This window comes from Lindgomyces ingoldianus, assembly GCF_010093535.1.
Source record: "Lindgomyces ingoldianus strain ATCC 200398 unplaced genomic scaffold BDR25scaffold_1, whole genome shotgun sequence".
NCBI lineage: Eukaryota > Fungi > Ascomycota > Dothideomycetes > Pleosporales > Lindgomycetaceae > Lindgomyces > Lindgomyces ingoldianus.
Window position 1 is genome coordinate 777321 of NW_022985162.1, and position 26947 is coordinate 804267.

At 48.2% G+C, this 26947-nt stretch overlaps 11 protein-coding genes across 11 annotated transcripts; 7 read left to right on the plus strand and 4 right to left on the minus strand.

Moving 5' to 3' along the window:
* Positions 1–254: 254 nt before the first annotated feature.
* BDR25DRAFT_2567 (putative oxidoreductase) lies at positions 255–2261 on the minus strand. The gene is made up of 4 exons (XM_033686424.1): positions 1870–2261; positions 1583–1812; positions 1317–1531; positions 255–1266 (listed from the first exon to the last, which is right to left on the minus strand). Exons 1-4 carry the CDS (start codon positions 1978–1980, stop codon positions 269–271), a joined length of 1554 nt encoding a protein of 517 aa, XP_033554462.1. The 5' UTR covers positions 1981–2261; the 3' UTR covers positions 255–268.
* A 1484-nt stretch (positions 2262–3745) lies between these two features.
* BDR25DRAFT_2571 (uncharacterized protein) lies at positions 3746–8901 on the plus strand. Its single transcript, XM_033686460.1, has 4 exons — positions 3746–5298; positions 5361–7343; positions 7465–7736; positions 7895–8901. Exons 1-4 carry the CDS (start codon positions 3872–3874, stop codon positions 8491–8493), a joined length of 4281 nt encoding a protein of 1426 aa, XP_033554463.1. The 5' UTR covers positions 3746–3871; the 3' UTR covers positions 8494–8901.
* On the plus strand, positions 8902–11088 carry BDR25DRAFT_2572 (MFS general substrate transporter). The gene is made up of 5 exons (XM_033686465.1): positions 8902–9521; positions 9576–10070; positions 10123–10702; positions 10753–10849; positions 10902–11088. Exons 1-5 carry the CDS (start codon positions 9309–9311, stop codon positions 11044–11046), a joined length of 1530 nt encoding a protein of 509 aa, XP_033554464.1. The 5' UTR covers positions 8902–9308; the 3' UTR covers positions 11047–11088.
* Positions 11089–11919: 831 nt separating this feature from the next.
* On the plus strand, positions 11920–12372 carry BDR25DRAFT_308520 (uncharacterized protein; the record flags this gene model as incomplete). The annotated part of the gene is made up of 2 exons (XM_033691015.1): positions 11920–12166; positions 12209–12372. 2 exons carry the CDS (start codon positions 11920–11922, stop codon positions 12370–12372), a joined length of 411 nt encoding a protein of 136 aa, XP_033554465.1.
* Positions 12373–12533: 161 nt separating this feature from the next.
* BDR25DRAFT_249738 (FAD/NAD(P)-binding domain-containing protein) lies at positions 12534–14192 on the minus strand. The gene is made up of 2 exons (XM_033686028.1): positions 13967–14192; positions 12534–13838 (listed from the first exon to the last, which is right to left on the minus strand). Exons 1-2 carry the CDS (start codon positions 14034–14036, stop codon positions 12547–12549), a joined length of 1362 nt encoding a protein of 453 aa, XP_033554466.1. The 5' UTR covers positions 14037–14192; the 3' UTR covers positions 12534–12546.
* Positions 14193–14578: 386 nt separating this feature from the next.
* BDR25DRAFT_330347 (feruloyl esterase B precursor) lies at positions 14579–16653 on the plus strand (the record flags this gene model as incomplete). Its single annotated transcript, XM_033692525.1, has 4 exons — positions 14579–14615; positions 14976–15222; positions 15271–15319; positions 15370–16653. 4 exons carry the CDS (start codon positions 14579–14581, stop codon positions 16651–16653), a joined length of 1617 nt encoding a protein of 538 aa, XP_033554467.1.
* A 110-nt stretch (positions 16654–16763) lies between these two features.
* On the minus strand, positions 16764–17234 carry BDR25DRAFT_274917 (uncharacterized protein; the record flags this gene model as incomplete). The annotated part of the gene is made up of 3 exons (XM_033687447.1): positions 16764–16946; positions 16999–17048; positions 17099–17234. 3 exons carry the CDS (start codon positions 17232–17234, stop codon positions 16764–16766), a joined length of 369 nt encoding a protein of 122 aa, XP_033554468.1.
* Positions 17235–17611: 377 nt separating this feature from the next.
* Positions 17612–19477, plus strand: BDR25DRAFT_249747 (uncharacterized protein). Its single transcript, XM_033686029.1, has 3 exons — positions 17612–17710; positions 17813–18313; positions 18372–19477. The coding sequence occupies exons 2-3, from the start codon at positions 17899–17901 to the stop codon at positions 19238–19240; spliced, it is 1284 nt and encodes a 427-aa protein (XP_033554469.1). The 5' UTR covers positions 17612–17710; positions 17813–17898; the 3' UTR covers positions 19241–19477.
* A 1352-nt stretch (positions 19478–20829) lies between these two features.
* Positions 20830–21565, minus strand: BDR25DRAFT_338434 (uncharacterized protein; the record flags this gene model as incomplete). The annotated part of the gene is made up of 2 exons (XM_033693280.1): positions 20830–21420; positions 21485–21565. The coding sequence occupies 2 exons, from the start codon at positions 21563–21565 to the stop codon at positions 20830–20832; spliced, it is 672 nt and encodes a 223-aa protein (XP_033554470.1).
* A 1540-nt stretch (positions 21566–23105) lies between these two features.
* BDR25DRAFT_170711 (DNA repair protein RAD50) lies at positions 23106–25092 on the plus strand (the record flags this gene model as incomplete). The annotated part of the gene is made up of 8 exons (XM_033684130.1): positions 23106–23234; positions 23288–23364; positions 23467–23518; positions 23571–23841; positions 23896–24399; positions 24449–24609; positions 24664–24939; positions 24994–25092. Coding segments are annotated over 8 exons (1569 nt in total), but the record flags the coding sequence as incomplete, so codon positions are not given.
* Positions 25093–25662: 570 nt separating this feature from the next.
* On the plus strand, positions 25663–26947 carry BDR25DRAFT_274927 (uncharacterized protein). The gene is made up of 2 exons (XM_033687448.1): positions 25663–26433; positions 26486–26947. Exons 1-2 carry the CDS (start codon positions 25725–25727, stop codon positions 26659–26661), a joined length of 885 nt encoding a protein of 294 aa, XP_033554472.1. The 5' UTR covers positions 25663–25724; the 3' UTR covers positions 26662–26947.

A 26947-nucleotide genomic window follows, 5' to 3' on the forward strand; every position in this document is an offset into this window, starting at 1 on the left:
AGTGGCAAATATGAAGTGGTTGTGTACTGGATGCGCGAGTAATGAAACCCGATATTTCCAAGCTTCCATTCACCTGCACTCACCTGTCGACTTCCGGGCTAAAATGGACTCTTGAAACTTTCCAAAGCCTAGCATAGTTTCGAAGATCTAGGGGGAATTATATTCACATTTTTGGGTGGCGGTAGCTACTCGTAACAAGCACTAACATATTTATGGCGACTCTATGGAAGAGTTGACGTAACTACTCTTCGACGCTTCAACATCACCCTCAAATCCCCAACTTAAACCCTCCAGGGACTGCCTTCTGAAACACTCCTTTAGGATCATACCTCTTACTCACACTCCTCAAAAATTGCACATTCGCTCCACCGTACCCTTGAATCGGATCCTGCCATTCCGCCGCATAATTTAGATACACGAATTCGTTAGATAATCCCCTCTCCTTTGCTCTAGAAACAATTGAACTCTCCAAGTTTTCCATAGCTCCGTTGACCCTCCCATTATCTGTGGAAAGCTGCCATGATAACGTGAAAAGTAAGTTGATCAAATCATCTCTAGAACGATCAAGGCCCAACACGTTGCCGCCTGTGGCTGCGGACTTCGAGTATATGGAATATGGCAACGGCTGAAACGTCATGGTGACCACAAGCCCGACGATCAGAATCAACTCCTGCGCAGTTGCATCTGCAAGGTTGTAAATTTCGGCCATGAAATCTGGTGCTTGATTCCGGTCGTTAGTAAAGGTTAGTGTCATGAGGAGATTGTTGCGTCCTGTGGAGAAGGAAGCTGCAGCTGCGATCTCATTCGTGAAGCTTGAGACTCTGTCCTTTCGCATTGTGGTTGCTGTCTTTGGCATTGCGTCTAGTAGCGCGAAGGCTGGAGGCGGCCATATCGCGTCCCCGTTTGTGTAAGCGATGTTGTGGACGATTGTTGGTACACCTGATATCCATGCGAAATCCGAAATCAACGCCGCATATGGATCATATGTTTTGCTGACAGTAAAGTTTGAAAAGAAGTCGAAGAAGGCTTCTTTGTTGGTGATTGGCTGAGCAACCGTGCCACCCCAGAATGGAGTCTGGGAAAATAACTTTGCATCGAGTCGGGTGACGATACCGAAGTTGTTACTGCCACCTTTGAGAGCGCGGAACAGATCAGAATTAGAGGTACGGGTTGCGGTTGTAGTGGTGCCGTTTGCAAGGACGATCTCGAAAGTCTGGATGTTGTCACAGGCAAAGCCGTAGCGGCCAGAAAAGAATGATACACCTCCTGGAAGGCATTAGGGCTACCACAAGCATAATCAGGGTTTGGTTTCATACCTCCTGTCATCAGACCACCGACTCCAACAGGTGTCACGCGACCACCTACCATAGCAAGATTCAAATCGTCAAGAGAGGAGTACACATTGCCCCATCTATTTCCTGGCCCAATGCTTACAATTCGCTGGTCATTCGATACGGCCACCTGATTCATACCCTGGAGGTCAATGGTTACTCCTCCATCGATGTTTGCGGCGCCAGCTTGGGGAGTATGCCTAGAATATCATTAACTAATTGTTTGAAGCAACCGCTGACTTGATAATTACCCCCCGCTTCTCACAGCAAACTGGCAGCCTTTGAGGGAGGTTTGATAGGCCACACTGAGAATAGCAACTGCGGTAGAGACGTCCTGGGTGCTGGTCGGAATTACGATGCATGTTGGGTGGAGACTTTGCTCTTGTGCAGACCAGAGTGAGAGCTGGGAGGATTGGTATCCGAGATCTGTGATGTTGTTGAAATGTACTTTTCCGGGTAAGAAGTAGTTTAGAGCCGTGCACTACTAGGTATGAGGAATTGCTTGCGTTAGGTAAAGAATACAATTGAAAGTTCTTACACATGCGCCACTATTACTGAGCTGAGCTAGTATAGCATTTTTATCTGGTGATGCTGTATGAACAGGTAGAGCAAACAACAAGAACGAAAAACACCTCCAAAATGCAGCCATGCTATCTACGATGATTCAATCCGGAGTGAAGATCAGTCCTTTATAGTTTACATCAAAGTCGCTCTACAACTTTCAGGGCATTCTAATCGGTTCGATTACATCAAAAATTTAGGGTGGAAATCAAGGAATTCAACAACTAGACCAGTCAATGCATCTACGCTGTGTTCTTCGGGTCGCGTGGTAGTTAGAAGAAGTAATAAACATGTTGATCGTATCCTAGGTCGGACAAAAACGGACTTTCATTATAGGCTTAGAGCGAGATGCCATGGGGGCGAGTAAACCCCATGCTTTCGGAATGAATGATTGGTAACAATACGAGCGCATCGAAGCAAGATGATGGAAGCCAAGTCATGGTCGCGAACAATTGGACTCCTCGAGAGTAACGAACCGGGTTCGATGGATGCAAATCAGGGGGTTTCCGCCTGTTCCGCCCCGGAAGGAATAATGATCGATGCTTCTAGTATTAAGGGGTGTCGTGAGATGCTATCCATATGTTTTTCGCTGCATGCATACCATATACACTTGTTCTTGTGTGGAAATATCGAGTGGCAGCGTCTAATTTGCTAGGTCGGCAAGGCCTGATTTAATCTCTGGTCCGGGTTTCCAATAGCTGCTGTCCATCTCAAGCCTAGTCGTTGGGACGCAGCGGACAACACACCACTGGCAAATTGCATTCGGCCGAAAACGGGAAACGAACGTTCCACAGCAGATAGCGCAAGCCTGACACTCCACCCCCATTTTGGGAGGAGTGAATGCGAGTGTAGGCTTGGGACTGAAGTTAGTGGAGTGGGAAAGGCGTTGGAGGTGGAAATGTAGTTGAGTGTGATGGAGAGAAAGCGCGAGGCAAGATGAGAGGGGAAAAAGGCGACTGCCCTCGCCAAGTCCAGCTCTTTAAGGGATTCTCCGTTTATATCTGAGCGTAAAGTCCGGATTTCGAGATAGTAAGGAAGGGTAAAATGCAACAGAGTCTTTCAGCATGTTTATCTTGGTAAGATTCATTTGAACGCAATATCTAAGTTACTATAGATACAATTTTCGCTACAGGTCAGCAACACAATTCTTTTACCCACTGTGGTCGTTTCTACAGGCAAAAGTGGCATGTTAACTCAGCCGCCTTCTTAGATCTGATCTGCTATCATTTGATATCAGCTCTACACTTCAGGTACCCGCATGCCCAGGTGCGAGCGAGTCACGTGCTCCTGACAAGTCATGGACTGAGGAATTTCTACTTAGTATTATCATGTTTTCTTTACAAATTCGGCTCAAATACAGCCTAGTATTCCTGTCTAATATATTGATCTTTATCGGTGTCATGCGACTCATCAACATTCGATGTTGACATGACGCTGTGGCGCAGCTCAGCCTCACCGGTGGACTGACTACAGACTTTTCGCAAATCGCTCTGGGGCTATTTCGCAAGCTCGTATGTTTTATGTTGATACGATAACGTATCTTACGCATGCTTTTCACGAACGCAGAACTTCAACATTTTCGGCGCGCATACAAGCAGGAATGGCCTCGGTAGTCAGTACCAGGATACGAATGTGTACCTCCAGTTTCGAACGAGGGCAACATAAGGATAAGGATTGACTTAAAACTTTTGAAAGGATGGGTATAAGACAAGCGAGCTTTCAGCAGCAGTGGCTGCAAGGTGTTCAAAAGACGCCCCAGTTTTATTTCGCCATTGCGAAAGCCACTTAGTCCGCTCCGTCTCAACTGCGCAAAACCGAGATCCCACCTGTTCGCATTTCAGCCCTCAAAAGTGCATGGTTTCCCTCAAATTGGATCATTGTGTAAATGAACTCTGGTTTCAATTACTTTCGTTTTGCGAACGGTTCCACTCCTGACGACGCATCACCAGGAGTTCAGCCCCGCAAAGGCAACGTTCGACATGGCAGATCTAGCCACTGGGGGGCCCCTAGAGGAGGGTGAATCTATTACAATTCCACCAAAGACAAGGAAAAGGACAAAGACAGGATGCTTAACTTGCAGGAAGAGGCGAATCAGATGCGGCGAAGAAAGACCTGTTTGTTGCAACTGCATTAGAGCAAAAAGACAGTGCGAGGGATACAATCAGCGGGTAACGTTCAAATCACCGACAGGGAATTGGTCAAAAATGCCTGGAGTGGTCAGCTGGTTGCCGTATCATAGTCCTCACACCCTAAGCCAGAGTTGGAATACGCTACCATTCATACAAAAGCTGCCGCTGACCTCCGACTTTTCTAACGGCGAATTTGGTTCAACCCTTGATTCAGATTTTCCCTCCGCTTTCTCCGCACCAAATCCGACCGAGCCAGCATATGTACATTCACAGCATCTCTCCCCTTCTGAGCCTGAATTCCCCCAAGATTGGGGCCAGGTGGAACAACAGCCACTTGCGCCAAATTTCAATCAAACCATTATAGATGAAGGGTGCTTTGAGGGGTCTCAACCAAGTACCAACAATTCTCGACCTTTTTTTGTTGGCGACGGGACTGCATTTGAGTATCTTGACGATGATTACTTTGATCTGGAATCAGACGAAGACTCAGCTATTTGCCTCACAGAAGACGACACTTCGCCATACAAATTCGCCTTTGTAGAGACCTTGAATCGATTCAATAGGCATGAACGCAATGCAATCTATTACGATGGCACGCTGGATCTCTACCGGCCGCAGCATACCGCAAATCCTATCAAGGACGCGAACGTGGCCCAACTTTTCTCGTTCTTTGTGAACGTTACTGGACCTAGCCTCGCTTCCTTCGGAATGGATTATGGGAACAATTTTTGGACAGTCACTCTTCCGACGATGGGCTTAAACAATCTAGGATTGTTACATGCTATACTTGCACTCTCGTCATTGCAACTCGCGAATCTCCACCGCTCTTCAAAAACACCTTCCTACAAGCATTATGCCTATTCTCTCAAACGAATCCACCGCGCAGTCGGTAACCCAAAAACTCGGGTTTTACCTGGCACATTAGCAACGAGCCTGCTATTGGCCTTGTATGAGCTAATGACTGGGGATCACACTAAATGGAAAGCACACCTAATGGGGACGCACCTTATTCTCCTTGAAATAAATTTCAAGGGAATGTCGGAAGCTTACAGCACAGGACAACTATCTACCGGGCACCGCCTTCCAAACTATGACCTCCTTTACTCTCTGACCGGTTTAAGGCAATACCAAGATCGCATGCGCCAAAATCTAAGTCATCCCGCATACAAGGATTTTACGAATACGGATCTGGATTTATTCGAGATATATTTGAATCTGTTCTGGTCGTACGTAAAGCAGGATATATATCATAGTATTTTTAAGTGTGAAGACCTCATGTGAGTCCTGCAAGTCCCCACTCAAGAACACTAGCTATGCGGGATGCTGACTTAGCTCATAGTTTAGATTACGAGAGGTGGTCAGACTGGCCTCCTCGAACAGCAAGCCATGCTAGCTCTTCTAATGCACTTTCGAGCGCCCTTGATCATCTCTATCTTATCCTAGCGAGGACTGTTCAATTTGCTGCGAAAGACCACAGAAGGAAGCAGGCAGTTGCCAAGTCCAACGGCCGCGAATGGATACTATTGGCTCCTCCCACACCTAGCAGCCTCAAAGAAGTTCTAACGAAAGAGGATCAGCCATCTGGGTTAAGGGCCGACACCAAAGACGCAGAAATATCGCGTAGACTAGAATATGGCAAAGCCTATGTAGAATGGGCGCAGATTGAAAGAGCATTGGAGATTTTTAAAGGCAGCCTGGGTCACGAATTCGAACCTTCATTGCCATCATGTGCACCAAATGCTAGAGCCACCACTGCAGAATCTCCATTTGGCGATCTCATTTTCTATGAAACACCGGGTATCGCACATTTGCAGGCCCTCATTCACATGACCCAAATTATGATACTGCGGAATCATCCAGACACTCCGCTTGGAGAGCTTGACGCCTTGTCCTCCTGTAAATCACGTACAATGCAGGATGCACTCAAAATTGGACGGATACTTGCAGGGACTGGGCTACCTGCTATTCAAGCAGCATCGATTGGAAATGTCATGCCTCTTTTAATAGCTGGGTTGGTGTATGACAACAAAGAGCAGAGGACCTGGACAGTTCGATCTCTGAAATCAGTGGCAGAATGTACCGGCTGGGATTTTGCCGGACAGGCTTTGGTTGCCGTTCAAGACTTATGGAATCAAAAGGCAGAAGCTGGACGCGGTCCGGAATGGCACAGAAATGCTCACAGTGACACGGGACTCACCACTGATTGCAATACCGCAACACCGAGACCTTGTGACAATATAGGAGTGGTTCAAGAGCGCGTACCGGAGATAATAGCTCATCGGGTTCCTGGTACACTTATAAAGGAAGTCGTACATGCTGGTCTGCAGCATTCATGGGGCCATTCACCGCAAGACTTCCGTCAAAAAGCAGTGTTTGACTTGAGATCTATTTCAACTCGCGAACATGGCGTGAAAGCAGAAGATGTGTCAGATTCGGACTCAGGTATCAAAGATGTCCAATTTGAGTGGACGAATGAAAAAATCGAAGACGAAGGTGTGAAACCAAGGCCCAACCCCACTACTGTTGGCCCCATCACCAACCTTCATATTCGGAGAGAGAGGCCTTGTGATGCCTGCCGGAGAAGAAAGAGTCTCTGTGTAATACAAGACGGTTCTGTCTTGTGTGTGTTGTGTGAGTTCCACAAGGAAGAGTGTACTTCCAGCCTATTGCCTAGGAAGCAAAATATCGCCGGATTTGAAAGCAGCGACCCTACACCAGCCGAAATTGAAATTGGAAAATTAGAGGATACCCTCATAAGTATGGAAAATTCCGGTGAATCCATCGGCATTAATCTTCCTTCACGAGTTCATCAAGTTAACAGCCCCAAAGATGAACGATCGCCGCACTCGGACACAATGTTGAGTGACCAAAGTTCTATTGAAAGCGAGTTCTCTGCAAGCACCGAGACCGCTGATGAATTATCTTCACTTCAAATGGAAAGGTGTAGGGTGGTTGACAGGGTTATGGTCTACTTCCACTCGATCTTTCGGGCTATGCCAACGGTTACTTGTCGGGGGAACGAAAGTAGATCATCTAGGACCACCAATGACGCATCTTCTGGCAGCAACGCATGTGCTCCAGGCTCTAGCCATCCTTCTAATACTACGCTTGGGAAACGTGCCCGAATAGACGAGGACGAGAACTTATCTGAACCCGACGGAAATCCGTCCAAACGGCCAAAGAACCCCAGTGGCAGAATTTCGGCTGAGCCTAACAACAACAGGCGCAAGTTTGCATGCCCCTATTTCAAACGAAATTTTGAGAAGTATCTGGAGCGGAGATCTTGTGTTGGACCAGGATGGGATGAAGTTCGACGTGTCAAGTAAGTCTAATATTTTCTCTGCTTGATCCATCAACAATTGTTACCTCTCACTCGCTTTATGATATTAGCTTGAAAGTCTCCATGACCTTGAGGATACATGGGCTTATTCCTATCACTGAAGGGAACATCTTTACCGCAACCACACACTGCCAATATTCTGCCCTCGCTGCTACGCCACGTTCAAAGTGCAAGCCCTTCTACATGAACACCAGCGCGCAGACGAGCGTTGTCCAAAACGACATGAGGTGGCTATTGAGGGATTCGATAAGCTCCAGGAGAAGAGACTCAGAAGTAGAAAAAGGGTCCAGCCTGAGGTCAGTGAAGAGGATAAATGGAGGGAGATGTACCGAATCCTGTTTCCGGACGACGATGACATGCTGATGCCTTCGCCATGTAAGTGCAGTCTGTATTTGCCTTCGCATGCATGTAGAAAACTAAATGCCTGAAACCCTTTGTATGTGTCAGTGATACTCTGAGGAAGACTCTTTACTGCTTTGCCTAGGATAGAAGACCAGTCTAAATTTACTCGAAGATGAACTTACACGTTACAGATATGGAATGCGACTGGGAGAAGATCTATCAGAGATCAAAGCCAATTTCGAATGAGCTAGAGCGATACGAACACTTCCTTCGCAGAGAGCTTCCGCCTGCTGTACGACGGGAATTGGAGATCGCTGTAGAGAAGGAGTTTAGCCCTTTAGAAGAGCGCTTGAAATGTCAGTTGATCGAAATCGTCCGCGACCTTCAGCTTCGGCTGTTCCAATCGTATACGCAATCTCGAGACGCTCCAGTTGGCACACATGAAGAAAAGGCAGTTCCGAATTCAAGCGACACGGAACTAGCCCCCGAAGTTGAAGCCTCTGGATTATTACCAGAGACCAGCATGCAGCCACCCAGCGTAGACTCGGCTGACACACTAGAGAATCAACTTGCACCATTCGAGCCTGTCCCACCATGGAAGGATGCGCTCGCCTTTGATCCCATACTTTTCCAGTTCCACGGGGAAGATTTCGAAGACTCGGCATATGGCTCCCTATTTGACACATTTGCTGAGTCGGGATGCGCCAATGAAGCGTGTGACGATGCATCCGGGTTCTACTCCAATCCTGTAAATGAAAACGGAGAAGGTCCGTCTAACAGAGGAGGATGAAACAATCCCTTGCTAAACTCCAGGAATTTTCTTTATCCTTCCTGTGAGTCCCCGGTCAAGAAAGACTGCTTGTATTCTGATCTGCATACTATTGCTCATAGAAAGATTGGTTCGGGCGATGGGAAGGACGGATATGATTGCGTACATCCACATCTAGTTTCAAGGGAGGGCTTGTCATATTTCTCGGTGTCCAGATAAACTTCCGGGGACAATCTCAATGCAACCTTGTTAAAGGTTCAGGCGAAAGATCGCCATCTTGGCCGGGAGCACAAGCTTTCTCCCCAAAGCTTGAACGCGCGTCCACATGCGCCGTGTCCTCAGCACCCCAATATTATCAAAAAAGCCATCTAGGTTCTTCGATATAGCCACTCCTGGAATTGGAAGATGAATATCCGACATCTTGTAGCTTGGACGAAGTACCTCGCACCGGGACATATGTTCTCGAAAGCCGATCGGGATTGACACTATCTTGTTCAAAAACCGCCTTAGATTCAAAATTGCTATGCGATAGCTAGCACTTACCAATCGCAGGCTGTAGGCCTCGGGCTTTTTCCTGCTGTAGCTTAGAGCCTTTGCGTTGGTTGGGCTGCTCCGACTTGCTTTGGAGCTAGTGACATTCAAGTGACGACAGAACCTCGAGTATCCCTGTAGAGGCTGTCTCATCGCTCTTGGGGCTCCACAGAGACACCCTAGAATGGATCGAATACTAATGAAAGCTGGGGTTCACTTCAGCGCAAGCAGTTGACTCTCCACTTCATTCCTTTACTCTCTGATTTAGGGATACGACGCAAAACCTCGTCAACACTACAACAGCCATGGTGGATACCAAAGATCCTTCTCAGAATGGTCACCAGCATGAGGAAGATCTAGAACAATCTGCGACACAGGCGACTTATCTCGAGAAGGACGAGATGGTATCTCTTTCAGAAGAACATTGCCAATACCTTCTGAATCGCCATGGAACCCTCGATCTGGATCCTCTTCCAACAATGGGAGATACTGATCCATATAATTGGCCCAATTGGAAGGTATCTGATGTCTAGTCTGTCTCTCCAAGAGAAGCTAACCAACAATTACTGTAGAAAATCACAAATCTCATTCTGGTAGCTTTTCATGCTTGCATGTCTACCTTCATCGCAGCATCAATCATTCCGGCTTACGAAGTCATTGCTCAAGATCTTGGTGTTAGCCTCCAACGCACTTCCTACCTCACCTCCCTCCAGATCGCGATCATCGGAGGTGCCCCACTAATTTGGCGTCCTCTTTCTACGCGTTTCGGTCGTCGACCCATCTTCCTTATATCGTTGATAGGGAGCTTGCTGTTCAATGTGGGATGCGCACAGACTACAACGTACGGTGCGATGGCTACGTGTCGTGCTTTCACTGCTTTCTTCATCTGCCCTGCCTCAGCAATCGGAAGCGCGGTGGTGGTAGAGACGTTCTTCAAAAAAGATCGCGCGAGGTATATGGGGATGTGGACGCTTATGATCACTCTAGGCGTGCCTCTTGCACCATTCATATTTGGTTTCGTTGCGTATCATGTTGGCTACCGATGGATATACTGGATCCTGGCAATGGTAGGGTTCCCCCCTTCTCCTCCTCGATCCTTATCAACTGACCTCACCATAGATTAATGGCGGACAATTTATTCTCTACATCTTCCTTGGACCAGAAACACGCTTCATCCGTAAAGGCGTACAGCACACCGGCCCAGTCATCAAAGAATCTTACTTCAAATTTCATCGTATCGACAAGACACCTTTCTCAGTCTATGAATTTATCTCACCCCTACGAATGGCAAAGTATCCATGCGTAATGATTCCTACTCTCGCTTACTCTATGGTCTTCCTCTTCGCTTCTGTGCTGATCACCGTTGAGATCCCACAACTCTTCGCTGAGAAATTCCACTTCAATCCCCAGCAATTGGGCCTACAATTTCTTGGTATTATCATAGGGTCTATTATCGGTGAACAGATTGGTGGGTATGTCAGTGACTATTGGATGGGTCGTCGCTCGAAACACATCTCGGGCCAGCCTGCACCCGAGTTCAGGTTGTGGTTGAGTTATTTTGGCTACGTGCTAACTATCTGCGGGATGGTGGTGTTTCTCGTGCGAATTCAGCAGGCTCCTGAAGGCCACTGGAATGTCACGCCCGTGGTTGGTGCTGGTATTGCTGCAGCGGGAAATCAGGTTGTTACAACAGTATTGAGTGAGTACCGCAGATTTAGGTCTTGACGATGTATACTAACCGAAGTATAGTTACGTATGCTGTCGACTGTTATCCAGACGAAGCAGCGAGCATCGGTGTTTTCATAACCTTTGTGAGACAGATTTGGGGATTCATTGGGCCATTTTGGTAGGTCGAAGAACTACTTTGAAACTTTCCTTGACTAATGTTCATCGCTTAGGTTCCCTCCAATGTTCGAGAATGTCGGGATTGCGAACAGTGGTGGTATTGCAGTAGGGTTGGTTATGGCAGTCAGCTTTATCCCAACAATTGCGTTGCAAGGGAGGGGCTACGCGCTGCGAGGAGTGATGAAAGCCAGAACTTAAAGGAATTTGGTAGGCAAGCCGAGAATGGAAATAGGTGATGGAGTCGTGAGAGTGAGCTAGTGCAGGCACAACTGGTTGAAATCTCTAGACGCGACAGCGCTTATTCATTCCCGGTACCTTTTTTAGCCTTGAACACGCCTCGTTGGCTTTCGGTTTCAATGCGAGCACGATGATTGTAAGATGACGAAATTCGCAAGCCACATTTTGACTTTCCAACACACCTCCATCCATACCCACCATATATTCTTGACATTAATGTACTTCGAAGCCAAAGAACTCAGAAAGGATTCTATGCACACCCGTTTTGCAACAAGAGGGCTTCAAAGGTCCTTACAAGTTTCAGCCTTTCTGAAATGCCACCAACATCCAAAATCCACATAGCAGGTGCCCACAGAAGCAGGGACCCACAGAAGCAGGCCAAAGCAAAGCCCATCAGGCAATCCTCGATACTGGAATAGCCACGAGATTAGAAGAAATAGGATGGAAAGTTACTACTGAGCCCAGCATCCTCAGCACCGAAATTGCGAAGACCGCACAGTGGAAACCCTCTCCAAAAACCAGTAGTGTTCGCAACGAAGAGGCTAGTCTGAAAATCATGAGGGCCTTACAAGACTACGTACATAACGACTATATAGAAACTTATGAGGACTCTCCGTTCCTTCTTGTTCTAGGTGGAGATTTCAGCATCTCGCCCGCCACCCTACCCACACTGTCCCATTCCACGGCGTCTAGAAACGGAAAGTTGGGCATGATAATTTCGACGGTGATGCGGACTTAACATTACCTACGGAAGCTTCGGTAGATGGCGCATGTGGGGTTCTCGACTCGATGGTAATGAGTACACTTACTCAACGACCTTGATGTTTACCTAGTATGAAGCCATTCGTTCGCCCCGATGGTACGCCGCTGGTGAGCAACGACCCCATCGTTCTCTTTGGCCTCGATCCCCTACAGCCAGCTACCGAACACTGGGTCTATCTCCTCAAGAATGGATTTAAGGCATTTACCTGGTCCACTGTCCAAGTCTCACCTGTCCCATGTGCAGCATCGGCGCTACAGTTTTTCGATGAAAGGGTTGATAAGATATTCCTGCATTTCGATATCGATGTCATTGATTCAGGTATGTTCCCTTTGGCAAATTATCCGCACTATGCAGGGTTAGGGTTTGAGCGGGCGATGGAATGTTTAGGGGCGTTTTTGGGGAGTGAGAAGGTGGTGGGGATGGTGGGCATGGAGGTCAATCCAAACAATGATCCAGAGGGAAGGATGTCGAGAATGTTCGCAGATGGCATTGTTAAAGTATTCGAAGGGAGACATTATACTTAGTGTGCCTTCAAATAGGAAGCTATTTACCTGTTCACATTTACATCGCCTGACGAAACATCTTAAGATCTGGACATTACGACTAGCTAGATAAGAAACGGACGGAATCTACGATATCTCAGCCTCTGCTAACAGACCAATTAGCTGTGTCCGTCAAATCGGTAGTCTTCAATCCACCTACAACTTCGCGAGGAACCCCTCCTCCATGCACGCCTTCTCTGCCTCCGCCATGCAGTCAAATCCGTAGATCATCCGTTGCACATCGGCATCTGCCCACTTATCCGGTACTGGCCCCTTTCCACTCTTCAAGGCGGCGAAAACCTTGTCTCGCTCTTCTTTTGCTTTGCCTTCACCTAAATGCATGTTACGTCCGTTTTCCGCTGCCAGCTCTACTAACGTCTCGGCCCTCTCTTTCCTGACCTTTTCGTAAATCTTCAACGCCTTGTTTATCGTCTCAGGTTTCCGATCCGCAATTCGGTTCGGTGCTAACACGACTCCAAGCACGGCAGCATCTTCAATAGCCTGTGCGGCACCTTGCGCAAGATGCGGCAGTGTAGGATGACACGCATCACCGACCAAGGCCATGGACCCATGGACCCAAGTGCTTAACGGTGCGTGAACCCTTAACTTCCACTCACACACCTCGCCGTCAGGAACTAAATCCAGCATCCTATGGATCATAGGGCAGTAATCTCCATAGACTTGCATCATCTGGGTTTTAGAGCCTTTCGTCGTATAAGTTGCATTCGTAGCTTCTGCGAAGTTCGTATCTGGTTGTGCGGTTGAGATGTTGTAAATCGTCTTGTTGGAAATGGGATAGGCAATAATATGGCGCTTTTCTCCTATCCACCTTGTCACCGTGTCCGCCTCGATCAAGGCAAGGAGTTCAGGATCGTGCTTCATTTGGTCCCGAGTGAGCATGATGCGGTATGCGGCTTGGCCTGTATCCTGCACATCGGCTGTTTCACCCAATTCCTTGAGCATCGCAACTCGAGTGTTGCTTTTCACGCCATCAGCGCCGAGAAGAATGTCACAGTCAACGCGATAAGGTTTGCCTTCTCGCGGTGTCACGGTAAAGCTCGGTTTTGGCGAAAATGTGACTCCGGATATAGAACTTGAGAAGAAAAATGTGATGGCCTTATCCTTCTTACATCCGTGATACATACTCCCTGCTAAACTCGCTCGATGGCCGACCATATGCGGGTACCCGTATGCCTTCTGTACATAGTCAAGATTCACGTGGCCAAGTTCCTTGTTGGTAGAGCCTTCTACGATGCTGGTGTCAGCGCATTGGACGGCTTCGTCAGCAATTTGCTTCCAGACACCTAGCCGGTCGAGAATTCGGGCCATGTTGGGCGCGAGTTGGATCCCAGCGCCAACAAACCCGAGGTTGGAAGCCATTTCGAAGACGGCGATGTCTGTATGTCCAGCTTTGGCAAGGGCGAGAGCAGTAGCTAGGCCACCCATTCCTGAAGAAGGGTTAACCAAATGCGTTCATAGGTACTGGATGTCTGATGTTGAAGAATGAAAATAGACTTCATGTGGACGAGCAGCTTATTGGACAACGAGGTGTAAAAAAAGATGAAATGAGTCCCACCTGCTCCTACAATACATATCTTGATAGATGTGTCCCCATTCATGGCTCGGTTCACGCCGTTGGTTGCCATGTCGTACGAAGGAGAGCCAATTAAGTATGAATATCGTAAGTTAACGGGAATGGTGAAGGACAAGTCTTTGTAGGAGAGAATAAAAGTTTGGGTATCAATAGAATGTCAAGGGTGCCTCCCTGAGCCTTCTTATCTTTTTTTGTACGAAACCAAAATACCGCTCAGTCGTGGTGGTGTATCTGTGTCACCGATTCCGGAAGAAGGTTTTTCAGGCTTCCAAAAAATTCGCAGTCAGCGGCGCCAGAGACATGGATCACGGCAGCAGACCCGGCATCCTAAAATATGGCACTAAAAGTTTGGAAACATGGGCTGACTGTAATGCTTTTTCTTGGCTTCAGTCGCGGTTATTGACGCGTGGCGGAGATGTGTGAGGCTTGGGGTGTGAATGTCTGCAGATGCCGATCCCCACGGCCGGTCCCACAACCTTGCCCCGCACCTAGCACCACACAACGCTTGCAGCTGGAGCCCCACCCCGAGATATTCATCACGGCCAAACTTTGCGTTCCTGGCTGGGCTAGGTGGCTAGTCCTAGCCTCAACACCATGCCTCCTTCATCCTCGGCGTGCAGGCTAAGAAGCAGTTGCAATTAGATGATCGATTCGAGCTGCCTTTATACTCGGGTTTAATGTGACCAGGAATGTTGCCATGTAAACTGCCGTGGCGGGGATCCTAGTACGTCATGACCAGGAAGTGAAGACGGAAGCACATCAACTTGAGGCAAGGTCTGGGTCCCCTCATTTCAAAAGTCTATCGCTCGGCCTAATAAAATTAGGATGTTTTCGTTGTTAAAAAGTATGTTTCGACATGCCCCCAAGCTTCGTGGACGACTTGTTTCTTAGCCTCATCGCGACTTGGAAGGTAGAGTAATTGTGCGAAAGCAATTGGGATTTATGACAATGCGGTGGGATTCTCTGCTTAGCTATGGCGCGCTCTCCGGAGCCGTGGGTGCCCTCGATTGTTCCCCTTCTGCTATTCAGTCCACCCTCCCTGCAAATGCGAACGTCAACTTCGCGTACGTGCTCCCGGCAAATTCGACTTTTCAAGTTCCCCAGGGCGACACAGGATATCCGATTAAACCAGTCGGCCTTCCAGCTGTATGCGCTGTTTCAGTGCAGGTCTTGTCAGTCGGTAATACGACTTTTGGATTCGGCCTGTTTCTGCCTGAAAGTTGGAATGGAAGATTTCTGTACGTTGCTCTTTGGCTTGTTCTTTGGTACATACTAACTAAATCCAGGGCAGTCGGCAATGGAGGGTTTGCTGGCGGTATCAATTGGCTCGATATGGTGCGTAGACTTTTACGACCTGGCGTGCTCCCGGATTTGATATAGCTTAGGGACCCGGCACTCGATATGGCTTTGCGACAATGTCCACCGACACGGGTCACAATTCGTCCTCTGCAGATGGTGCTTGGGCATACAATCAACTAGACAAGCAGGAAAATTGGGGTCATCTTGCTATGCATGGCTCGGTCATGAATGCAAAAGCAATCACCACAGCATACTACGGAACGGCTATATCGTACAACTACTATGCTGGGTGTTCCACCGGCGGCCGTCAAGGATTGAAGGAAGCTGAGGCGTATCCGGATGATTTTGATGGTATCATTGCTGGAGCACCAGCGTGGTGGACTTCACATCTCCAACCGTGGACCGTGAAAGTAGCATTGTATAACCTTCCCGCCACCGCAGACTACCATATACCGCCTTCCCTTTTCCCAACAATTGGCGCCGAAGTGCTCAAGCAGTGCGATCCGCAAGATGGTTTGACCGACAATATCATCTCTGACCCCTATGGCTGCAATTTCAGGCCTGAGGAGTTGTTGTGTAGTGCTAATGTCACAAATGGAACAACTGCCGGATGTCTTACGTCACCTCAAATCTCCACCCTCTACAAGATCTACAGCGACTCCTTCGGGGAAAACCAAACCTCCCTCTTTCCGCACCTAAATTTCGGCAGCGAAGGTCAATGGCTTCTGCTTTCCGGAAATTCCCCTAACGCACTCGGCACTGATTTTGTTCGCTACTTCCTAGGCTTCGGCGCCGACTGGTCATTCTATAATTTCAACGAAGGCATTCAACGCCTCGCAGATCAAGTCAACCCTGGAAACGCCACGGTAAAATTCGACCTCTCAGCTTTCTATGCTAAAGGCGGCAAAATTCTGTCCTACCACGGTATGAGCGACGGTCTGATTCCCACTGGCTCGACTCCGTACTTCTACAACCACGTCTACCGCACGCTCAAACCTAAGGGTATCGACCTTGATAACTTCTACCGCTTCTTCCTTGTCCCAGGAATGGGTCATTGTTCTGGAACTTTTCCTAACATGAATGCGCCGTGGTATTTTGCCGGGCCTAATCAAGCGCAGGTTTTAGGACCAACTGTGTATAGCGTGCCGGGATTCATGGACAAGGAGCATGATACAATGCTGGCTATGATGGCGTGGGTGGAGAATGGAACTGCGCCGGAACAGATCGTTGGAACTAAGTATGTGAACGAGACAACGCATGACAAAGTAATGAGGCAGCGACCACTGTGTATGTATCCGAGGCAGGCGAGGTACAAGGGCACGGGTGATGAGAACGATGCAAATAGTTGGGAATGTAAGATGTTGTACTAGTACGACATAGATAAACATAGATAACAGGATTCCGTAACTTCAGTATTCGAGGTTTATAGGCGAGAGTTCCATGTTCATTCCAGTGTTATATTCGCCTCGGTGCCCAGAATTCATAGTTGTACTGAGTCGAGTAACGGCGGCACGTTATCTACCAAATGCGCAACAATAGCATCTGGGCCATTCTTGTCTTGCAATCCTTGGGGTATCGCATGCGTCCTGATCCCTGGTCGTTCTCGTTCTGCGACCTTTCTGATCTGCTCTGCTTGCTCGGTGGACCACATCGAGGCTGAGAACTACCAAATGTAAAGATGTGGGCGGATAAGATGATCTCGTAGTAGTGCTTACCAGAATGTTCGGCTGGTGCATTTGGACCGCCGGCCCAACTTCTTCGATAGCTATATTCGTGAGAACAGCGAGGAAAAGAGGGGCAGAAAGGGAGATATACTCTCACAGTTCGCGAGATACTGAATCCAATACTGGTCTTTCAATTCCTCGATCATCCGTCCAATTAATTTTTTCGCCCGTTCTGGGGCCGTGTTCACTGTTACCAGCTTGAATGGTCCCTTGCGCGTATTATCCATCACGAATTGAGTATGTAAAAGTACGACCTCGCGCAGGGAGACAAAAGTATTGGCGATCCTGCAACCCAGATTCCATATCCCAGGCCCAAGGCTCGATCCCTTTGTAAGGTGATTTATGGCGAGACTTTTCCGTCTCAACCTGTCAACTGCCATCCCCAAAACCCGAATCCGAGTCTCGGACCGCCTCATTTAACGGACTTGCAGGCATCGGGATTCGGCGTCCAGATCTGACTCCGAACGATATCGGCGCGTCGTGATTGACATGGGTAGTGGATTTGCAGACGCATGTAAGGCGGGGTAAACAGCTCCGAGCTAGAAGGGCTCAGCGAATCGATGGCGGGGCAGTTCCGCCTGAGCAACCTTCAGCTCATGATCGGATGAGCAGGATTTTTTCTTCTTTGCATTCATTACGAAGACTGTACAATAGGCTGTCGGATTGTTGTACGAAGCGCGATATAACGAAGCAAGACGCCGAAGTAAGTGCCGGGGAAGCAAGGCGAAACGAATTACAATCCGGTAGAAGGGGATTGAGGGATCAGGAGAGCCAAACGTGGTAAGATAGGTTTGACGATTTATAGGACCTTAGAAGCTTCATTCTACCTCTGAAACTTCGCATTACAGTCGAATCGTGGCAAAATTGCTTCAGATATTGAGCCCGTTCACGATGGAGCCAACCACGTCCTTCCAGAAAGATTCGTCAGCTTTCAGGAAACATTTCCATGACCTTTCCACCCCGCGCTTTACGACTGCATCCAAGCAAAACGTCTACGAGTATGCAAAGTTCTTTCAAGACAATCATGCACCGCCGTGGTTATTTGAGCTCACCCAGGCATGGGCTAAGCTGTACGAGGAGCCTTTTAAAGGGGTAACGGCAGACGGGACGGTTCGAGAAGGTGTTTTCAAAGCCCAAGATGAAGGCTTGAATATTGGGAAAATAGTAGACGCGGCCCAAATTTTTTTAGGGAAACTCGATGAAGAGCAGAAAGTGAAGGTATCGTATCCAATAAACGCGCGGGAATGGCGAGGTTGGTCAAATCCAGAGATACTGCTTCGACCCTTTGGGTTGAGGCTGGAAGAGGGTAGGCATGAACAACAAAGTACATTCAACTTAGCTACCTTGATGTTAACATGTGCCAGTGCCCGAACCTACAGCACTCGCCATCCTAGCCGTCATCGAATCATCTCTCTCACCAGAAGGTTACCAAAAAGCCCTTGCCGCAATGCGGATAAACCACTTCCTCGGCGAACTCGTTAAACTCCCACAAATCATGAACAAATACTCCTACAACTTCCTGCTCTTCGGCACACCATCGACATCCCCAGATTCACCCTGGGGCTGGCTACTTTACGGCCACCACCTCGACCTTTCTGTATTCTTCAAAGGCCCTCAAATCGTTATATCACCGACCTTCACAGGCGCAGAACCAAACATCATCGACGAAGGAGAATGGGCGGGCACCGAAATCCTCCGTAAAGAAGGGAACCTCGGCCTTCAACTCATGCAGAGCCTCACACCGGATCAGCAGGCAAAAGCGCAAACGTACAAACTCCTCAAAGACCCCGGCATGAAGCAAACCGGCGACCTCCTCACCGACCGCTGGAACAAAGACGACCAACGCCACGTCTGTGGCGCCTTCCGCGACAACAGAATCGTTCCCTACGAAGGAATCCTCGTCTCCACCTTCACATCCCCCCAACAGTCCCTCATCCTCTCTATCGCTGAGGAAATGCTTCTCTATCTCCCCGGCCCATCCCGCAAACTCCGCCTGGAGCAAATCAAAGCGCATTTCGCCGAAACGTATTGGAGTTGGATTGGAGGATATGGAGATGACGACGCGTTCTATTTTAGAGTCCAGAGTCCAGTCGTGGTACTGGAGTTTGATCATCATTCGGGCGTGTTTTTGGCGAATACGGAGCCCATGAAGTTTCATACGCATACGATTGTGAGAACCCCGAACGCGGGGGACTATGGGCAGGCTATTAGAGGGCCGGCGGAGAGGTTGTGACTATAATAATTGTGGACCAGGGTGCTTAAAAAGTCTGCTTTTTGAAATGGTACGAGACTTGTTCGTGTCCTCGTGCCACCCCCTGAGTTTGAGGGCCCTTTAGTATCACTACCTGTGCCTATTTTTCTAGTCGTAGCTTAGGGGATCCTTCGAGAATGCCGTTCTCGGACGCCGACAACGACTTTGGGATCACGAGGTATAGATGTACCAATCCGATCAATGAAAGCCAGACGAAGCTACGAGTTCGTAATTGTTGTCAGTACTGGCCCATACATATTCATCTGGCATCTGATGTCTATTTCTGCTCAGGTACGCGTTTGCACTTCCTACTATTTTCGGGAGGATCGAGAACAAGGCGAGATTGGACGCCGTCAAGTTCTATCGTGAGAGGTAAAACTTAACCTATTGCCTTTTTGGGGGCGCCTTTTCTATATGTACCGTTGCTGGCGATTTCCTGGAACTGTGCGTTGTGCCTGTCTACCTTTAAACCTTTTAGATGCGCCACTAACGGACCCTCTGGCGTGGTTGGTTACCTCGGTTTCGGGAGCTGTATCTTACTGCAAAATTAGTATCATATGCTTCGGGCCTCTGCATACGCATCATAGTGTGGCGGTTTATGGTGATGGCTTAAGCTACTTAAGAGGCTACTACTACTGCAATCTAGGCGCGGGTAGAGCTACTTTAGGCAGAAAAGGAACTTGCGAAATTACAAGCGAGTATCTAGGCGTACTCAAGAGCATAGACGATACCAGATTCCCTGAGAGAAGGCTTGAGAACTTTCGATAACTCACTCTCGTTCCTGTGTATATATTAGAACATCGTTACTTACTAACTACAATAATAGAACGACGTCAAGAACTTCTCTACATTAGTAACTGCGATTAGGACCAAATGCCGCATCATACCTACCTGCGCATTCCCGCTATATTTCTCAAATCTCAGCACACTATCAAAAGGATAAATTACATTATTTAAGTAAAAAATCTTAGATATGAGATGGAGACGGCAAGGAGTGCGTCGAAAGGCATGGATCATCAAAAATCCAAAACCACAAAGCTACAGTGTGTATTGCAAGTACAGGGGGGGTGATCTTCTTGCTGCAGTTATTGCATGCAACCTGTGGGTATTATGGAAAAACACGCTGAAATAGTTTGCCCGCTGACAAGTCGGCAGAGCTTCGAGCAATCGAACTGGATTGATACTTCTTAACGTGAGCAACGGCCCTACCGAATTGAAAGATAACACTCCCGGTTTGGTAAGAGAGTAGAGTTAATACACTGGACCCTTCTTAAAGTTAATCGCACCGCTTTGGTGCACGCTAGTGCCATGATGAGCAGCCTAGGCTCTATATAGGGAGGTCGCTTTTTGGAAAGGCTACCATTAGGGAATAGAATGCCTTACTAGGGATTTTAGGTTGGCACCACGGATATCAGGGACATAATAACCATCGAAATAGTTACATGCGGCCCCAATCTGTTCGCTGGTCAGCAAATATTCGACCGACGATGGCTCCACTAAGCCATCCTCAGAGAACCGGTTTCATCTCATTTCTTAATATACGTCTGATAAATCCCCTTTCCTCTTAACCATCAGAATGATGTCGACTGCTTTCCCATCTGGCTATCATCCGTAACCAGCATACTTTGGAGCCACAGATTATCATCCATATCCAAGAACTGGCCAAGGAATTCCAGATCCAATTCATTTCCTTGCATATCCGACTCGTCCTCGACACCCCTAGGCTCAGAACTCTCAATTGCCCGGAGATTTGCTGCATACCATTTCCTAATCTCCTTACCTAAAGGAGTAACCCTGATGAAGAACTCGGGAAGTTGGAATGGCAATTGATGTATTGTCTTTAAAGTGTTGTCCATGCTCTTTATTGAGCTATCGAGGACATCCATCATTTGTAATTCGTCCTCTACCATGCTGCCAGACCAACCTTCGCATCGAACGGAACTCAACTGGATACCGATGGACATCGCATGGTTTGACTGAGCAAATAAATGCGATGGCAGGTCCACCAAAACTAGCGGTTGAAGAGTCATTGGGAGGAATGTGTTGTAAAGCGCCTTGATGGATGCAAGGCATTTTCGAAGAATCTCTACTCTAGCCACGGGTGACTGAAGGAAAGCCTCCTCCAGGCCAGTTTCGAATAAGCAAATCCTCGCATAACAGTACTGGAGATACAACAGCTCTGTCCATTGTCAGCACCTTCCATCTCTCTTGTAGTGTCCTCTTCACCTGTTTTAGCAGCATGAGGAATACGCTCCCAACATTCAGCCAACTCTTCATCCCAGCGGTGGACATTGAAAGTTTGCGCATCGTGCCCCCGGGACTGGCCAAATGAGTTGTACGGTGATTCTAAGAAAAGGCCTTTTGCGCGCTGGCCTTGGATAAAAGAACTTCGGTTGGATTCGAATTTATCGAAAATATACTCCAGCCGTATCATATAGACCAAATTCTGGTCGGAAGGAATTCTGCTTGTTTCGAGGACAGCGCAGCACCTGTGGGCATATTCCGAGAAATTGAGCCCTTCTATGTTCATTGCGCACTTGGCCATACTACTTACGTCAGAAAAAGTGAGTCCGACCGAATTCTGAGCACCTACACTGAAGACAGATAGAGGCAACCGAGGAAAGCTCTTTTCTGGTCCAAATTGTGGTCTGTAAGCCCATCCATATTCACTTCGAAACCAGTCGCTGCATCCGTAGCTCGCTTCAACCGGCTCCGAGTGAAGGGTGATTTGTTAAGTTCCAGGTCGACAACCAACGACATGGCCAGGTGCATGAACATACACCTTTGGGGTGTGAGTTCGTACTGGAGGTGGTACCTGAGCACACCGAAACATTAGCCTCATGAATTTTGGGTTCATCGAAAGCCCAAGACCCCAAGAGTGAAAATATGGACAAGTTTGAGACCCAGGGCACATCACAGGGGCCTAACCAATATATCATTAAAAGCAGGCCTTGTAAAAGGTCCAGCGTCTTTTCTCCCCTTTGGACGACGGATGATGCCAGGGACTCTCGACTCTTGAGCACGAGGGCGCGCTGCCTTGCCCGGTCGCGGGTACAACCGAGCATTGCAATGACTAAGGCTAGGAAAGGCTTTTCTCTCGTAAACTTGCTAAAGGAAGTAATTTCATCGGGTAGGACGACGAATGGAAAGGCTGGCGCTAATGACTTCCGGTAATGTTTAATTCCCCGGTCAACTTCGTGCTCCGTGAAGGGCAATGGTAAGGTCAGAGCTGATTGCGAGAAAGAATCACCTGGGACCAGTTTCTCTGCGCTTCCGTGCTTTTGGACGTTTTCATCGATTTGAGTGTGTTTTCGCCGTTTTCGAGGCACTGCCACCCTCACAACACAATCTATTCCCTGGATGTTGCATCTTTTGCTGAATCAGTGGAACAGACCAATCAGAACACATCTCGAATTCGCACCTCTTGCATCTATCAGAACCGAGATCAGGTTCGCATTTCGCCTTAGCTGCAGCGCAGCCCTGACAAGCACCTCGCTTTGGTAGGGTATAAATGGGCTGCATCGAAGACGATGATGGTGATGAGAAAGACAAAGTGGTGCCTGCTGGTGGAAAGGGATGCAATGTCACCGGCAAATTTCTTAAGCTCCGGTAATTTATTTTTGTTACTGACTACCGAATTAGGAAATGGATCAAACCCTTTCTGAGCATAAGTGGTCCTTTCCTGTAATTGTGTTCTAATACAACGGCCAGAGCCACAATTCCCCGGTAATTTTCGATCCTTCTAAATGTTTTGCATATAAATTTGAGGCAACAAGTAAACATTCAGTCTCATCAGTCCTTTCCTTCATTTCTATCCAAGATGGTTTGGAAAAAGCGAATCACTCCTTCAAGAAGCCGGAATTCCGAGCCAAAAGAAGAAACTCAATACCTCACAGGATTACCCCTTGCTTTTCTCTTCTTTGCCGTATGCCTTTCTGCGATTTTAATTATCTTAGATGTGTCGGTTCTAAGCACGGTGAGTGTAGAATCCGCAAATCGGGCCGGCGACGCAGCTCATATATCCACCAGGCAATTCCCTCGATCACGACTTATTTCGGGACTGTGGAAGATGTTGACTGGTATGGGACGGCGTACCTTCTGTGCCTGTAAGAATAAAAGCAGCCTAGGACACCTCCTCGTGCTCAGCCATTACTTTATCCAGCTACACTCACTCACATTCCTTGGTTTCGTGCTGATGTCCAATATAGTTGCTCAATCCAACCGCTTACCGGTCAAATATATAACAACTTCCGAGTCAAGGTCAGGAAATCCTCTCCGCTCGCAGCACTGTGCCACTTCTAAATATTCGCAGATCACATACATTGTTTTCCTCCTCGTCTTCGAGCTTGGCAGTCTGATTTGCGCTCTTTCGAAATCTAGTAAATCTTTCATTGTCGGTCGGGCGGTCTCAGGCATCGGAGGCGCTGGAGTATTCAATGGAGGCATGGTCATTATCACAGCTGCGGCTCCTCCTGCGGTCAGGCCACAAATGCTCTCTATGTCTATGGCAATGGTTGGCATAGGAGGTGTGATAGGACCTGTAGTTGGAGGCGCCATCACCCAGCATTTGGGTTGGCGATGGTGTACGTTGAATTCACCTCACCAAACCGGCTTTGACTAATTAGTGGCATACATAGGTATGTGGATATTCCTGCCTCCAGGCGCTGTGGTTGCCATTATCTTCGTTTTCCAACCGATCCGAGATCAGATGAATAAGCCCAAAGCTATATCTGTTGTTCAAAACATGCACCACAAGTTCGATCTAATCGGCTTCGCCCTCTTTACACCGGCTTGCGTAATGTTCCTACTTGCTATGAGTTGGGGAGGTAGCAAGCTTGCGTGGAATTCCGCGACCGTAATTGGGCTGTTGTCTGCAGCGCCCGTCGTGGTAGGAATATTTGTTTGGTGGATATGGTATCGCCAAGACCGTGCCTTGATCCCGCCCGGAGTTATTATGAAACCTGTGGTCTTCTACGCCTGCCTAGTCTCTTTTCTTCAAGGTGGGGCATTTTTGATGACCCAATACTACCTCCCGCTGTGGTTTCAATCTGTCAAAGGTGCCGATCCGGAGAAAGGCGGGATAATGATGCTACCGACCTGTATTACACAGATTTTATCTAGTATTGGGTGCACTCTACTTCGTAAGTCGTCCCATGACCGTGTATATAAATTTTCACTCACGCTGGATAGTCCGCACAATACCATATGCTCCTGCTTGGGGTATCTTCGGAAACGTAGTGACAGCAGTTGGAACGGGCCTTATGACCACCTTCAACCCATCAACACCTGCGAGAAATTGGATTGGATATCAAATTCTAAACGGGGTTGGCCGAGGCATTGCTATGCAGATGGTAAGCCGCCGCTCGCTTTCCCTTTGCACCCCTACTTACAACTCACCTCGGCAGCCCGTCCTCGCCGTCCAAGCAGTTCTACCAACCACCGAAATCGCAATTGCCACAGCCAACATGCTTTTCTTCCAATATTTCGGTGGCGCAGTCGCAAATTGTATTGCCAAAACCATCTTTCTCAATGCACTTCGTTCTGCGCTTGGCCGATATGCTCCGAGCGTTGATGCGCAGCAGGTCATCCATGCGGGTGCTACGGAAGTGTTCCACGTTATTGATGCAAACAATTTAGAGGGCGTTGTAAAGGCGTATAACGAGGCTCTTGTCTTGACTTTCGTGAGTGCAAGGTCGATGCATTTCAAGTGGGTGTGGATGCTGACGATATGATAGTGGCTTCCGACAGCTGCGGCATGTATTGCATGTGCTTCCACTTTTGGCCTGGGGTGGCAGAAGGTGTCATTTAAGGGATTCAAGGGTCAAGATGGGGACAGCAGCTCCAGTGATATTTCGCCGAACTCGGGAACTGGGGAAAAAACTACTGCTGCGGCACGAGTAGTTGAGGCGTGAAGCATTCACTTTGTCCCCTCTAACATTATCCAGCTGGCTCCTTTGGCTTCTTGAGCACTCTTTTGCATCCCTCATCCGTAGCATTGGTGCTAGAAGACCCGTAAACATCAACGCATACGGCCGGATACACAAAATTATCTTTTACTTCTCGCCACTCTCTTATTTTACAAATATAGTACGCTTTTCTTTCCCTCTGTCATTACCGCCCTGTTTATCAAAGCCTTGGTGGCGCTTGTCGTTCGTTTTGTAATCAGATGTACTGTATAGAGCTCACAAATGGCGGCAACGCAGAGTTTCCACACTCGGATCTTAGGCAACACCATTCATAAGCCACAATGCGGCATGTGGCTGTTAGATGGAGATTGCCGCCAAGCGTTTCCTGTCTTTCGTGCGTAAACATTTTACGCTAAGCGTTTTCGGCAATCCTTCAGTTCCTGCAGTTCTTGATAAATGGTTCACGTCCCCAGTGCTGCACAACTCACTTTTCTAGAAATAACATTCATTATTCAAGTCCCCCTCCATTTGCAAGGGCGACTTCCTTGCGACGATAGGCTATGGCACGCCACAGACTCCCGAATATTTTCTACATCATCCAGGCTACCGACCTTAGTATTTCAACATGGCTGCTGCTAGGCGCATCTGCTCAATGTCTCTTGCTCACCTTCTTGCCAAGAAATATAGCGGTTCTCCCTGCAATAATCTTCTTCCTTTACCGCATCATCCGTACCTTCCTCGTGGCCTCTGGGAGACTCCCCAACCCACTTGCAGAGGGCGTAATTTATGGCCGCACCACTGCGCAATTTCCATCTTCAGACGGTAGCATCACCTCTAATCGCTCCAGCTCCACTATTGTCGTCCTCGTCCTCGGATTCTCTACAACCCACGCCGCTGGCCGCTTCACCCCAGGCAGCAAAACCACAGGCCAGTACTTCACTCGTATGTGGCGCCAAGCGGAATCCAAGCGCGAAGAGTACGGATACCTCGGAAACACGCCCGCCCTGACCGCTGAGCCCGATACCATTGAGCAGTATGGGACTCGAACTGGGGACGATAAGGGGGTGACGATGGTGTGGATTAGTTATTGGAAGAGTTTGGATGGGTTGCATCAGTTTGCGCATGAGGGCGCGCATTTGAAGGGGTGGAGGTGGTGGGAGAAGGAAGGTGGGGAGAAGTTGCCGCATGTTGGCGTTATGCATGAGGCGTATGAGGTTCCGGCGGGGAATTGGGAGAATATTTTTCATAATTTTAAGCCGTTTGCAATCGGTACGTTGTATGGCTTGAGAATCTAGTGGGGTACTGTGCTAATTTTTACTAGGCAATACAAAGTTTGCGTTAAAGCGACCCAGTACTGAACTTGAAGAAGCACAGGAGAAGGGGGAGACGGTCAAGTTTGTCAGTGGGCTCAGTGCAGTGCCAGCTAAGGCGAAGGAATGGAAGAGCATGGAGACTCGGATGGGGAGGCCACTGGGTAGCGTGAGTGCGAAGAAGTGAAGAGCTAGGAGGAAGTCTCAGATGTCCCCTGAGAACCGACTGAATCGAATAGACTGGCAGGTTTGAGTATAAGTGGCCTCGGAATCTGAAAACCGAAATCCAACAATTCAGTAGTGGTATGGAAGGGCAGGTAAATTCGATAGACGGAGGTGATCAAGGAGGGAATGCATTTCATGTTTCTGTCAGACGGGCGAACGAGCTGGTATATATGAGGGTATTATAGATCGCACGGCTTCACTAGTGTCGGAGACGGCTTAGCCCAATGAAAGACATAACTGTCGCCTTT

Bases quoted from the DNA above. Each gene is read 5' to 3' on its own strand.
- BDR25DRAFT_2567 (XM_033686424.1), bottom strand. From the start codon at position 1,980: ATGGCTGCATTTTGGAGGTGTTTTTCGTTCTTGTTGTTTGCTCTACCT. The intron at 1,813-1,869 runs GTAAGAACTTTC...CATACCTAGTAG, and splicing joins TCAGTAATAGTGGCGCATGT to TGCACGGCTCTAAACTACTT. The intron at 1,267-1,316 runs GTATGAAACCAA...AATGCCTTCCAG, and splicing joins CGGTGGTCTGATGACAGGAG to GAGGTGTATCATTCTTTTCT.
- BDR25DRAFT_2571 (XM_033686460.1), top strand. From the start codon at position 3,872: ATGGCAGATCTAGCCACTGGGGGGCCCCTAGAGGAGGGTGAATCTATT. The intron at 5,299-5,360 runs GTGAGTCCTGCA...CTTAGCTCATAG, and splicing joins TTTAAGTGTGAAGACCTCAT to TTTAGATTACGAGAGGTGGT. The intron at 7,344-7,464 runs GTAAGTCTAATA...CTATCACTGAAG, and splicing joins GATGAAGTTCGACGTGTCAA to GGAACATCTTTACCGCAACC.
- BDR25DRAFT_2572 (XM_033686465.1), top strand. From the start codon at position 9,309: ATGGTGGATACCAAAGATCCTTCTCAGAATGGTCACCAGCATGAGGAA. The intron at 10,703-10,752 runs GTGAGTACCGCA...ACCGAAGTATAG, and splicing joins GGTTGTTACAACAGTATTGA to TTACGTATGCTGTCGACTGT. The intron at 10,850-10,901 runs GTAGGTCGAAGA...TTCATCGCTTAG, and splicing joins GGATTCATTGGGCCATTTTG to GTTCCCTCCAATGTTCGAGA.
- BDR25DRAFT_249738 (XM_033686028.1), bottom strand. From the start codon at position 14,036: ATGGCAACCAACGGCGTGAACCGAGCCATGAATGGGGACACATCTATC. The intron at 13,839-13,966 runs GTGGGACTCATT...ACCCTTCTTCAG, and splicing joins GATATGTATTGTAGGAGCAG to GAATGGGTGGCCTAGCTACT.
- BDR25DRAFT_249747 (XM_033686029.1), top strand. From the start codon at position 17,899: ATGGAGCCAACCACGTCCTTCCAGAAAGATTCGTCAGCTTTCAGGAAA. The intron at 18,314-18,371 runs GTAGGCATGAAC...AACATGTGCCAG, and splicing joins TGGGTTGAGGCTGGAAGAGG to TGCCCGAACCTACAGCACTC.
- BDR25DRAFT_274927 (XM_033687448.1), top strand. From the start codon at position 25,725: ATGGCACGCCACAGACTCCCGAATATTTTCTACATCATCCAGGCTACC. The intron at 26,434-26,485 runs GTACGTTGTATG...AATTTTTACTAG, and splicing joins TTTTAAGCCGTTTGCAATCG to GCAATACAAAGTTTGCGTTA.